This window comes from Lichenostomus cassidix, chromosome 3, assembly GCF_008360975.1.
Source record: "Lichenostomus cassidix isolate B80296 chromosome 3, HeHo_3.0, whole genome shotgun sequence".
Taxonomy (NCBI): Eukaryota; Metazoa; Chordata; class Aves; order Passeriformes; family Meliphagidae; genus Lichenostomus; species Lichenostomus cassidix.
Window position 1 is genome coordinate 54,891,149 of NC_139483.1, and position 13,578 is coordinate 54,904,726.

A 13,578-nucleotide genomic window follows, 5' to 3' on the forward strand; every position below is an offset into this window, starting at 1 on the left:
AGCATTTTAGCTGAGGACAGGAAGGTACCAAGTATTAAAAACTAGTTCAGTGAATCTATCTTGAGATACAAATGCTGCTAATCATCCTCACAAACAGCTGGAAAAATTTCGTGTCTCAAGGCCAGGGTCTGCTAACATAAATAACTATCACACCCAGATTTTTGGTGCCATGAGTAGACCCTTGCTAAAAAAAAGCAGGGGAGCCTAGATTATCAGTTATGGGCCTAAGACCCTTAATCTACTAATCTGTACCAAAGGTTTTGTAGACATTGATGCTGCTTTGTTGGAATTTTCTATACTTTAGTCACACCAGCAAGGCATATGATTTACTGTTTTTTCATTCAGGCTCACCGAATACTGTTATCTATCTTGAATTTAATATAGGTATTTCAGTCTTCTGAAGTACCTTATTATTACTTCTTCCAAAATATGCATATTTTACTGAAACTCAGAGCCAAATCATAGTTTAATTCTGTAACTAGCTTCTTTAATTCACATAGAAAGCTGAACGTCAGTCAACAACAAATGAATTCTCAGGAGCAAATCTAACTCCCTGAAGATGAAGCAACCATCAGAAAATAATTTACACTAAGCAAGCTGAAAAAAAACCCACCACATACACAGATTAGAACAAATTTGTAGTTGCATTTTATTTAATCAATGAAAATCTACCTTAAAAACACAAAATCAAATTTGGTAACCCAATACATTGGATTAGAGAAAGCTTCAAGCTTTTAAGCACAAGCCAGAAGTCACAGTCTCGAAGGAGAGTTTCAGAGGCCAATGCAATACACTGGAACAAAGCAGTATCTTTTTGTGGAGACATGCTCCCTGCACCATTAGTGTGGTTTCGGGTGCAGCAGGTTTTTTTAGCTGTCAGTTATAAAAAGAAGCTTTTGTATTTGTTTTATAGTTAGGTTTGTTGCATTGCTTACCTAGGCCCTGGATAAATGGAGAAAACAGGCAAGTTAAAAGCCCTTGCCTGCCCAATTACTACCAACAGACAATTTACATTGTGGTAAAGCTAGCTTTATTTAAATGAGGTTCAGACAAGAAGTAACTTTACATATTATTAACAGCTTTGGAGCTACAAACGTAAGAATCAGGATTACACAGGTCATGCTTTTGTTATTTTACCTGCTGCAGTTATTGCAATATGGCTTAAGGTACATAGGTATACAATTTGTACAAATTCAGCCAAGTTTGCACTTGTGAGGTGTTAAGAGCATCATTACCTTGCAAGCCAATCTAAACGTGTGGAAATCAAGAGGTTTTTGGAATTGCCCAAAGCTAAGGGGGAAAGCTGCCGCTAACGATGGACAAAGATAGACTGGATTGTTCGAAACCACATTGTTTGGCTTTAAATATTTATATAATTCGCTCTGAGGTAAGGAAAAATCTTTTGATGCTTCCACGCAGGGCAGCACCAGATGGTGCAATCACACCAGTGCAATCAGTCACATTGCTTGCTGGACGTGCAGCCTCGAGGAGAGGCCAGCACCTGCCGTAACAAGAGCATTTGTACGCTAAAGTTGATTTTAAAATAAATTACTATACAGGTATGAGAGTGAGTTATTGTTCAACTTGATGGGCATTGTTTTCACAATGTGCGATCTGTAACCTTCACTTTAGAAATCAGAGCTGAAAGTACTGACTTGTACCCCTTGTTTGATTTTAATGTAAACAACAAAGGAGAGGACCAATTCCTGTTGGGGACAGACATCCCAGGACTCTCAGTCTTGGGGCTTATAAGCATCTTTTTATCACCCTGCTCATTCTGCTCTCAGCTGTTGTCAGTCCAATCCACCTTACATGAAGGTTTTTAAGACATCGGTACCCCAAAGATCTCATCAGCTTTTTGCAATTTAAGGCAGAACTCATCACCGAGTCCTTAACCTCTTTCCTACTCCTGCCTCAGAAAAGACAGAATTGTCAGCAGTGGGGAGAATTTCAGAAAATGGTGTGGTGGAAAAAAATTTAAGGCAGGGGTTAGGAAAGGAGGAAGGGTGTATGCAGGGAAGATGTCAGACAATATAGGGCAGGAAAAGGCTTTGGGTTGGATGGAGCAATGACCAGAAATTAGCAGAGCTTGGAATGAGAGAGGTGTGATACAAAGGTTGTGGTACAAAAACAAGGTGACAGTGAAATGGTGTCTGGAGGGTTCTCTGAAACCAGGGAGGGCTGCAAGTAGAAGTGAATAGTGGGTCAGGTCAGGGCTCTCCTTTTGTCTTTAGAAATATCATAGTTCTACATTAAAATCAGAACTGGGTTTAGGATATACATATAAATATTCAAAGCAAGAAAGCCATTTTTTTGAGAGATTTTATAGTGGGAAAAGCCTGGAACAATAAATAGGAAACTACATGTTTCTGCTCCAATAGTATCAATTTCCTCTCCAGGCTACTCTACAATATTCATTTAAGGGAATGCCTAAACAGTACAGAAGTATCATTGATCTACATTAAAATCAGAACTGGGTTTAAGACATACATATAAATATTCAATACATTACAGTCCAGTCCTGAGACCTGAAATCTGGAACAACAGAGGAAGGGTATTTTCCATCTCCTTTCAAGCTACACTGTAGGAATAATTTCTGACTAAATCAGGCCTGCACAAATACAACTGAAAGATGGACAGAGATACCTGAATGGGACTGAAAGGCAGCAAACTTGAGCACTGCGCTCAACGATTTGTGCATGATCCAGTTCCTGCTGTTTGACAGACATATCCAGAAGTCTCATGTGTTCTCATCAGTCAGCCCTCCTCTTCCCCCTCACACACAAGCTGAGCAGCATCTACAGCCACTCACAGGTGAGATCAAGGCAGCTAGGAAAGATGTGAGGGGTAAGGGAGACTGCAGAAAGAAGGGAGGAGGATTCAGGGATAAGTGAAGGGATTCAAGGGGATTGGGCAGACAGGACACACATTAAATGAGGGGACAGTAATAACTGTGGCAAAAATTCTAGTGGTCTGCCCAGTCACTCAGTGGTGCATCTCCAGTCTTAATGGATTATTTTGGGCAGAGACAAATGACCTTCAAATGGAACACAGGCATGGATACAGCCAATATTAAAGGCATTGTTTTTTTAACAAAATGGCAAGGCGAGGTCTTCAAAAGAACAGATGTTAACATCCAAGAATAAAGAGTAGTGAATAAAGCTCCTGGTTCTGTGGCAGGATTGTCAGTTGTTCTCTAGGACTGGCATCTCTCCAAATGCCACATGGATGCTTAGCACATCTGAAAGAAAGATGGTAAAAAAGCTTCAGTAATGACAGCTTACTTTCTCAAGAATATCTTATTTTCCCAAGCAGTTCCCAGAGATAAAGGTCTTATGACTTAGTGAAGCAAGTGCAGTATTTATCCTAGGGAGAGATTATACTTATAATTTATGATTCAAATTCCTCTGAAGTGCAAAGAGCTTTGTACGTGAGGCACTCCAGGTTTACCATGGAAGGTAATACTCACATCCTTTACGATTTTAGAAGGAGCTTTGTCAGTGTGTTTGCATATTAAATCCCTTACATTAAATGTGTCATGTGAGTTCCTACCTAGGAAAACTGGAAAGTACATTTTCTACCTCTGAGTATCACACCAAAATACAGGCCAAGTCCAAGGCCACTGAAGTGAGGGCAGCCCTTCAGGAAAGTAATTAAAAACAAGCCACCACACCATATTAGAGAGAACATATTAGAGAAATCCTCAGAACTACCTTAGAAAAACAAATAAATTACTGGATAAAAATGCTACTTACACTCAAGGCGTCAGAGCTACTGAGTTCTGACTTTGTCTATCACAAGATGTTCCTTCTTGGCAACTATCATCCTCCCACATTTGCGTTTTCCCATCTTCCACTGGTGGGTGATATGGTTGTTCTCCACTTTCTCTGCGCGTTTGTTGTCCTGTATGTTGATCTGAGATTTCCATAATGTACCCAACCTCTTTTTCCCTTAATTTTGGTGCATGTATGTCTAGGGCGTCTTTGGTTGAATCTTCTGAAGTACTTTGTTCTAGTGTTGATTCCTGAAGTCTCACACTTCCCCTTGAAATGTCTTCAGGGCTTGTCACAACTGTTAAAGAATTCTGACTTTGTCCATCTTTCAGCATCTGAGAAGTTAAAGGCGTGTCCTTTGTTTTTTCCACAACTGCATGAATTTCTACAGACTCAGTTAAGATAGCAGTTTTCAGTATTCCTGGTTGCTTGAGGTCTTGTTCTTTACTTTGTATCTCTTCCTCTTTTACTATAAGCTGTTGATCTACCTGCATACTTCCCAGAAGTTCAGGTACAATTGTATCGGATGGGCTTTTCCCTATGGACTTAATGCTCTGCTCTGACTCAAAGGCAGGTGACTCTTCTGTTTCTGCAAGTTTGTGAACAGCTGACTGGATGGCATTCAATACAATTTTTGTACTCTGCGACTCTATAACCACAGACTGAACAACATGGTTCTGAAATTCCGGGTGGCTGGGTGACAGACTGTGACTGGATGGAATACCATTGTGTTCGGTTTGCCCTGTGCTCTGGGCCATCTCTTGCTCCTCCGATATTCCATTCACAGAAGCACAAGATACTCCAGGCTTGGGTGCCTCCATGCTACCAAGCTCTGCAGTCCCACAGCCTGAACAGTCAATAGGAGAAACTGGGACCCCTTCAGAAGCCATTTGCTCTGGTGTGGTTGCCAAGAGCTGGCCAGTTTTGGCTGTCGTGCCTGCGGGTGTCACAGTTTCTGCCACGACATGCTCTCCAACTGCTGCAGCTGCTAGAGCCACAGGTGTTTTCAGAGCCTCCAAGCTTTCAGCCTGTGGGAAGGCTGAGTCAGAGCCTTCCTCTTGCTGGACAGCAGTTGAACATTCATCATGTCTCACAGCTTCCCGTTCTCCATATTCAAATACTTCTTTGGCTCCTTCCGTCAATTGATCATTTTTGTTATCTTCTTTCTGGAAGCCTTGACAGTTCAAGGTTTCTGCAAGTTCTTGCTCTTTTCCCACAGTCTCTTCTCCAGCCAAGCTGCTGGGCGCTTCACATTTCTTAGGACTTACATCAGTGATAAAAGCACTTCCATTTTCAACAACCTCTGGGCATGCTGATGCTAAATTAGATGCCCCGTCTGCTTCAATCCGCGTGGGAGCCTCAGCAACAGTTGAAGTGCTCTCCAGCCGTGTTTCAGATTTGAGCACAGCACCTTCCACTTTGGTTTCATCAGTCTTGGAGGAGGTTTCAGTTGTGTTGTCTCTGCATTGTGGCTCTGGGATGGGCACAGAATCTTTTGCTGCAATGTCCCTGTCAGACTCATCACTCACACTCTGCTCAGCATCCGCAGCTGCTTCTGAGCCAACTGTTTTGGAAGGAAGGGCAGAGGTTTTCGTCTTGCTCTGTGGTGGCACCTCAGGAACAGTGACTTCTGTGCTTTTTACTCCATTGAGCACAGCACCATCTTCCTCTTCCTCTCTCAGGGCAGGTGTCCTGCTAGGAACTCCTTTAGTACAAACTCCCTCTTCTGAGTCAGGAATTCCATCTTGTATTTCAGTTTTAACAGGGACCTCAGTGACACCACCTTTTGTACACTCTAGTCCTACAGCAGGGGTTCTGCCCTCTCCTTCAAGCTGCACAGGCTCTTCAGCTGTAAGCCCCAAGGATGATGTTTCATCCTCTGTCTTGTCCTGAACCTGTGGAGAATTGCAACAGATCTGTGAAAAAGGATACAAGCAGGGAGTGACCAACCATGTTTTAGGTGAAAAATATCCAAAAGGACAAGAGTTATGGGAAGAGCACAAGATGATGACATGAGCATTAGTGGCTCACCTAGATCCCAGCCTGTGTTATTTCAGAAGACATGTAGCTCATTAAACAAAGAGCAACCTAAAAACTAAATAAAGGAAGGGACAGCTGGCAGCACTTGAAACAACACCTAAGCCAGGAAGATGAGGAGGTAGGGAAGGAGGTAGTAATGTGCCAGCCACAGTAACTGCAGCATTTAAAGCTGGAGATAGTGGTGTTCTTTCATGTAGTCCCTTTGCAGAGGTACCTCAGCTACATCTCTACTTCTGCCTACAACTGAAGATCTGTCCACTGTGTATGGTGTCACATGGATCACATCTGTATCTCAGGCATTCATAGAGTATCTTCAATCACTTTTGTGCAGTGCTGGAGCCCTAATGGCAGACATTTCCCTATCTCTGGATCCATGCACACCACCTCCCACTTCATTTCCGTAGGCATTGCATCCACCCCACCCTGCACACAAGCTTCAGTGCCTGCTGCTTCTAGACGTGTGTGTCTCTCACTGGAAGTGAACTTCAGTTGTCTCGGGCTGCACAAGGAAGGTCCTTGACAGCAATATACCCACAACCTGGTTCTACACTAGGTATGGTATCTAACAATTACTTTTGATTCTTCCTTTGACCGATCAACCTTTGTGTTACATGCAATACTTACTGCAGGTTTTATTTCTGAAGCACATTCATCTCTTGTCTCATCCAGTGTCATCTCTGTCACGGGCAGTTTCTCTTTTTCTGAAGGCTCCTGCTTCACAAACAGCTCTTCCTTGGGAGTGACAGCTTTGATGCTGTGAGCCTCTATGTCATGTGATAAAGGTTCCTCTATTGTCCTCTGCACTTCATTTCTTTCTTTATGGTCTTCTACAACTGCTTCTTCACATGCCTGACACTGGCTTTCACTTCTCAATAACTCTACATTTTCATGTCCTTCCGTGCTTTCTTCCACTGCAGAAGGTATTTCACTTGTCTTTGAACCTTCAGGTGAAACACTCTCTTCAACTCTGTTTTGGCCCTGAATAGTCCCTGCACTTTGCTGGGGCTGAAGGCCATCCTCTTTGTGTTCTTTTTCCAAGGACTGTTCAAGCAAAACTGTTTCCTGGCCTACAGCAGTCCCATCTTTAGCATCACTCTTCACTTCTGACTCAAGACCCTGTAGTGTTGTAACTGTAGTTTCTGTCACAGCTCTTTCACTAACCAGCTGTGCTACATCTGACTTTACTCTTTCGGCAACTTCGTGAAGAACTTTTTGCGTCTGTTTGTCCAATTCTTTCAAATTTTGTTCAGTGGCCTCTACTTCTTGAACAGGTGTAGCTTCCTCTGTTGTATCTGGGGTTTCTAACAGCTGTGAAACAGCAGAAACCATCTCAGTTGTCTCCTCGGCAAGAGACACTTCCATTGTTTCTTCAGCACAGGAAGCTTCTGCTGTCTCCAGAGCAGTCACTGCCTCTGAGGTTAGCTCCAGCTCACTTGCTGCGGTGTCATCACTTACATCCTTTGTAGTCTCTGGCACTGTCTTAGCAGCTACCACTGCATCCTCCACAGTAACACCTGGCTCAGCCTTTTTCTGAGTTTCTTGCTCTTCCTCTTCTCTTGCCTGCTCAATGCACTCTGTCAGAGCAGCAGATATCCACGATGGTGACCTTTCCTCCATGCTGGTCACTGCCCTTTCCCCTTCAACAACAGTAACAGCAACTGCATGTACCAGTCCTTCGGATCCTTGCTCAATTCTTAGGGTCTCCTCTAACTTCTCTGCTCTCTCTTCCTCTGAGGTTTGTTCTCTCATCGCTTCAGCATCTTTTGCTCGTTGGGCTTCCAATTTCTCCTGTTCTGCAGCTTCATATTCAGATAAAGGAACAACAGCTGGAATATCAGAATCTTCTTCAGCTGTTTCTGCCATGTCATCTTTGGCTTGCTTAAGATGAGCTGGTTCTGGCTTTCCATCTGACTTTTTCTTCCTACGCCCAGGCATCAGTTTTCTAAATGGAACCCAGGATTCATCTTTTCCAGGCTCACCATCCGATGTTGAATGCTCCAGGCTAGATCCCACAACAGAGTCTTCACTTTTCTCTTCCATTCTGGTTTTGGATCTCCTTCTTGGAGTAACTAACCTTTTAAATGATTCCCATGTTGAAATACCTTCACTTTCGGATGGGCTTCCAGCTTGTTCTGGGGAAGAATTCCCTTGTCCTTGATCACTCTCCTGAGAGCTAGTAAGAACTGCATCTGTTGCTGTTTCTTTGCTTTGTCCAGACTCTTCTACTTTTTGGCTTTCTTCATCAGATGATGATGACTTCCTGGCTCTTTTCTTTGAAGAACCTACACATATAAAAGTTTCCCATGACACAGAGGTGTCAACCTTTCTTTTGGGCTCTTCTGTAATTTTCTCTAGTTTCTGGTCGATCCCATTTTCTTTTATTTCTCCCTGATTTTCATCAACAACGTTTTCAGTTGCAGATACTGCAACAGTCTTTGTCTTATCAATTTCTTCTTCTTTATCACTTTCAGAAGGCCTTCTGACACGTTTCTTGGGAGTCACCATCTTTTTAAACGATGCCCAAGGTGTAACAGTTTCTCTTTTTCGCTCCACATCTGGAACTGTAGCATCTTCATTTTCAGTGACCTGCATTCCATCTGCAGATTTTTCTAAAGAGGGAATTTCATTCATCTCCTCAGGAGAAGAAGCAGAACTCTCCCCCTTTTGTTCCTCTGGGCTATCTGGGGAATCTGGTAGGTGCTGAATTGGTTCACCCTGTTCCCCTAACTTAGATTCTTCTCTTTTGCCTTTTTGCTTCTTTCCAGACAGTTTTTTCAATCCATTACCTGTAAAGAGTTTCTTTAAAGGGCTGCCTTGTAGTTTAGTCTTTTCTTGAGAAGACAAGAGTTCTGCTTCATTTGTGATACCTTCCGGAAGACTCTTTCCAGCTGCCTCTTCAGAAGTTATTTCTGTGGTTGTTTCATCTGGTTTGACAGTATCAGTCATATCTGTGCAAGGTTTTCCCTGTAGAACTTCATCAGTGGGTTTGACTGACTGTTGATCCTCTGTGTCAACTGAATGTTCAGAAGTAGAAAACGACTTCGATCCAGGAGCACTCAGAGTTGACTTTGTTTCATGTTGTTTGCTTTCTTTCTCCTCTGTGGTTCTATCCAGAGCTTCTCCTTGTGCAACATCTTCAGCTGTGGGCAACATTTTCAATTCTGCTTCCTCTGTTTTTTCATCTGATGTCTCTTTCCCAAGTGGAGCAGGTTTATTTCCTTCTATTCCTTCAGATTTTTTAAGCTGTTCACTAGAAACTTCCATTGCCAGAGATCCTGTTTCAAATGTCTCTTCAGAGGCTATTTTAGTTCTGTCATCTATTTCACTCTTCTCCGTTGACTCCAGTTTTTCTCCCACAGGTAGGACTTCTGAGGATGTTTTCAATTCTCCATTCACACTGTCAGTGACAAGAGGTATCACTGACTTTGTTTCTAGTGGTTTCTCTGTCACCTCACCTTCTTTCTCTCCTTCAGTTTTTTCTTCCTCTTTACCAGTATCTTCTGAGACTTCCACCAGTTTCCTTCCTTGATCATCTTCATCTTTTTTTCCCTCTGCACTTTCCTTTACAGCTGCTGCTGCCAGGTCCTCTTTTTGTCCCTGTTCATCATGCTTGACTACCTCTTCCTTTTCACTTCCTTCTACTCCTATGGCTGCCACAGTCCTTTCTGACTCCTGTGTTTCACCTCCAGTTTGCTCCTTCTCATGCGCTTCAATAGTTACTGCTGTCACATTCCTCTCTGCATCTTGCTTCTCAGATTCAGGTTTCTCCTCCTTTTCACTGGTTTCAGTTGTTAATGCTGTCCCCTCTTTTTCTTGCTCCTCTTCTTTCACAGGAGACTGTTGTTCATCTTCTTTAGGCTTCCTAAAACTCTTCTTTTTTCTAAATCCAGTCCATCCTTGAGTAAAAAGTTTTCTTAGTGGTGATGCAGTTTCAGTGGCTAAGGCAGCTGGCTGAGAACAAATCTCATTTGTTTCTGGTACTTTAGGAGATTCATCTTCTGTTTTTTCATTTTTTGGTGTGTCTTTGGTGGTGTCTTCTGCAGAGAGTACATCCTCAGGCACTGTTGCTTCTTCTGAGACAACTTCTTTTTGATCATCAGCTCCTTCAGGGACCTGCGTTTCCTTTTTTACAGTGAGCAGCTGAACTGGTTCCGATTTTCCCGTCTTTTCTTTCTTCACTGTGAATCTGAACCCAACAAATTTAAAAACCTTTTTAAAACCCAGATCATAAGACTGTGGCTCTGACACCTGGTCTTCTGCAACTTCTTCCAAAGCCGGTAACTGCTTAATTGAATGAGCATCCTCTTTCTCAGCAGCTACACCGTCCTTGGTGCTTGAGTCAGATGGATTTGTCTCCACAGTTTCAGTGTCTTCCTTCAAAGTTACACTGGAATGTTCTGTTTCTCCAACTGTTTAAACAACAATGAAACCCCAGTTAATTTCCTTCTCCATTTAATGCTATAATATATCTTTACGTAATCTTTTCATTTTTACCAATTTTCATAAACATACTTGTTCTATTAATATCTGTGTGTCCTTTCTATATGCTACTAGGACATTTTTAAAAACTAGTTTTTGTTCTATCATTACTATAATTATTTTCCTTCTTTGTATCATTGTACAATTCCTTCCAAAGTTTATTTGCAAATGCACCTTTCAAGCTTATATTCTCTAACTCTATTCCCTGATTTTGCAGTTCTTTTTGTGTCATTTGTTTGTTTGGGTTTTTTTTTACTTTAAGGCAAAAGTAAAGTAAGAAAAAAATGTTTCTATCACAGACTATACAGAATAATATACTCAATTATTCCTGAAGCAAAGCTCAATAAACATTTCCATGCAGACAGACACATCTGAGGAAAAAGGAAAAGCAAACAAAAAACCCAGTGAACAAAAAAACCTGCAAACAGAATGAACAAAACCACTCAAAGCCTGTTGACCTAAAATGATGACAAGAAAAGAAAGTTTATCTTACAGCTCTGTCCCAAAAGAATAGTAAGATGTGGAAACACCATGGGAAATCACCTGTTTTTCTGAAAATCTGTAACCCCTACAAAACAGTTACATAACAATACATCACTTTGAAGATCAAGAATCTTTGGAATTCTCCCACACATTATATCACCATCTACAGCAATTCCACATTACTTAAAATTAACTGAGGTTGTTACTATGCAAGAAAGTAAAATCCTCTACTGCTCACGTGTCTGTTTGCATTATCTCTTCTTTTGAGGACTGTTTGAGTTTTTCCTTCAAGTCACTGGCAAGCACCCTCTCAAGTCTTGTTGGGACCATTTATGTATTACTGCTCCCTCTGGCCATGAGCTACAGACAGGCATTATAAATTAAATCTATGGCATATTTAAGACACCAAAAAATTCTTAGGCTTGGATGCTGCCAGGATTTCAGTTTGTTCTTGACCCTTGATTTTGTGCAACAGGTGAAAGTGCAAGGCTGTCAAGGAACATACTCTTCTCTCTGACCAATACTGTTGGAGTGCCAAGATGTAACAATAAAATTCTTTAAAAATATTCAGTGTTGAACAGCAACACCCTAGGAGAAGGCATGGTCCCTTTTCTTTTAAGCTGGATGTGTGCTACTTCAATGTCCAGGGGCAGAAGGAGACAGATTTAAAAAGTATGTGATCATTAAATTCCCTGAAGTGATTTGGTTTTTATCTGAACTACCTTTTAGTTGTCTCTGAAGCTGGCCCTGCTTTGCTGGAACACCTGATCCCCAGGGGTCCCTCACAGCCTCTTGCCTGAGTCCCCCTTTAGGAAGGCCTGCTTCCTCAGAAGCACACAGACAGTGCTGTCTAGGGAAGGCTGGAACTAGCTACATCATAAACAAAGCAAAATCTGCAAGGATACTGGCTTCTAATTGCTATGTAGAGGGCAAATTATGTTTCACTATCAGCAGCCTACTGGTTGTTGTTCCTCAGTCAACATAAGCAGAGCTGTCTGGTTTTTCCATTATCTAACAGTTTAATATTATTTACTTCAATTGTTAACTCCTAATTCAATTAAAAGCCTGACTTCTGCTAACTCCCTGAACATTTCAGGCCAGAGTTGTCTGAACTGACCCATTTGTGAGTGGGAAGGGTAAGAAGAAATAGCCATTTTCCTGAAGAAGCCAGGATTCTTACTCTGTTGGGAATATACCTCTTTCAAACACCAGAACACTCCACAAGCAAAAAAACTCTTATCAATCAAACATTACATTTTGTTTATTTAGTTGTATGTTGAGACTATACAAGACTAAAGTCAAGGAACCACTTTTGCATCTGTGTTCATTTATTCCTAGGTCTGGAAATAAAAACCTTGTCATTTTCATAAAATTATGTAATTTAACAGCAAACTGTCAAAGGGTTAACAGGAATTCACAAAGTTAGTGGCACTTCTTCAAAGACTATCTTCAAAACATCACATATTTTACAATTATTTAGTAACAGGTACTTTGATATATTCTTCAGCTTGTTTACACTAAAGTGATTCTTCTGACTTATCCAGCTATGAAGCTAAATGCTGATCATTTAACACTGAATAAAAATTTGCTCATGAGCCAAGCCTCTTAGCATTTCTGGTGGAAACAAGGTCTGTAGAGCCTTCCTGTTTGTCCCAGCCCTGCATTACAAGGTGCTTACCCTCAGACATGTGAGAATCTCCATCTGACATGACTTACATAAAGGTAGACTGTACCATGGGGCTGAGAGCCAGTGGGGAATAGGTCTATGGGAAGGACCAGAAGTGCAGGAAGACAGGAGAAGTCAGAAGGCACCTGGGACTGGTGAGCAGTGCTGTGGGCTCACCTTTCCTCTTGCAAACACTCCCTGGGAATGCATGCCCCTTCATTTTTGAAAATCCTGAGGTTTCAAAAAAATTGTAAAAAGCTGACTTTTAAAAAAAATTCCTAAATGTGGTGTTTAGTGTAAATCCAGTGTTTAAGAAGAGTTTCATATATTACAGATAAATGGGATTACTGTAAGAGAGGAATGACATAGAATATGAATAAACGAGGCATTCAATTTCCAAAGAGAGATAAGATGTAAAACTAGTATATAAAGGCATCTCTTTGTATTTAAGCATTCAAAGGGGTTTTGCTTATTCTGTTTATAAACTGTTGTGTTTGTAACACCCAAAGATAAAGACTATGTCTCTAAAATGCCTTGAGGTGAAAAGAGCTGTGACTATTACAAAATCTGCACGTATGGGTATGAATGAAGATAGCAAATGCAATCTGAAAAATAGAGAACACAGAGTTTAGAGGCAGTGATAAGCTTTCCAAATTGTTGAATCAGACTGACAGTAATTAGGTCTTCCTTGTGAGTCCATCCAGCAAACACGTTACCTTGCAATACTTCACTAAACACAGTGTGGAAGGAAAAACTAAAAGAAATACTGACTGACTGAACATGCACTTATTAATACCAGTTTGAAAAGCTGCAACTATGCTACACACATCACATTTCCATCACTCCCTCATGGTGCACTTAGGGTACTTACACACCTAGTCCAAGTGCTACCTCCTCAATTCTATAAAAGGAGTTAACCTGTCCAGAAGGTATTTCATCCTCACTGTTGGAACATTCCAGTGCCCACCGTTAAGTGACCTGCTGCTGTTGCACCCAGTCTCTACTTTGTCTCCTTCTTTAACATTTTAAGACACTGGAAAATTCTTCAAAACTGGATTTCTGATGCCCTTCCTCAGCATTTGAGGAGAGAGATGCCACTCAGGAAATCTGCCTGCATGTTGCCAGGAGGCTGCCACT

At 41.5% G+C, this 13,578-nt stretch overlaps 1 protein-coding gene across 2 annotated transcripts in view; it reads right to left on the reverse strand.

Annotated features, from left to right (window-relative positions):
* Window positions 1-625: 625 nt before the first annotated feature.
* AKAP12 (A-kinase anchoring protein 12) overlaps window positions 626-13,578 on the reverse strand; it is a 30,621-nt gene continuing 17,668 nt past the window's right edge. For both annotated transcript variants that reach the window (XM_085055841.1, XM_085055842.1), the window contains 3 exons: window positions 6,438-10,222; window positions 3,756-5,668; window positions 626-3,241 (listed from right to left, as the gene is read on the reverse strand). In XM_085055841.1, the coding sequence (XP_084911967.1) occupies window positions 3,758-5,668; window positions 6,438-10,222 (5,696 nt within the window). In that variant the 3' untranslated portion in view covers window positions 626-3,241; window positions 3,756-3,757. The remainder of the gene's footprint in view (window positions 3,242-3,755; window positions 5,669-6,437; window positions 10,223-13,578) is intronic.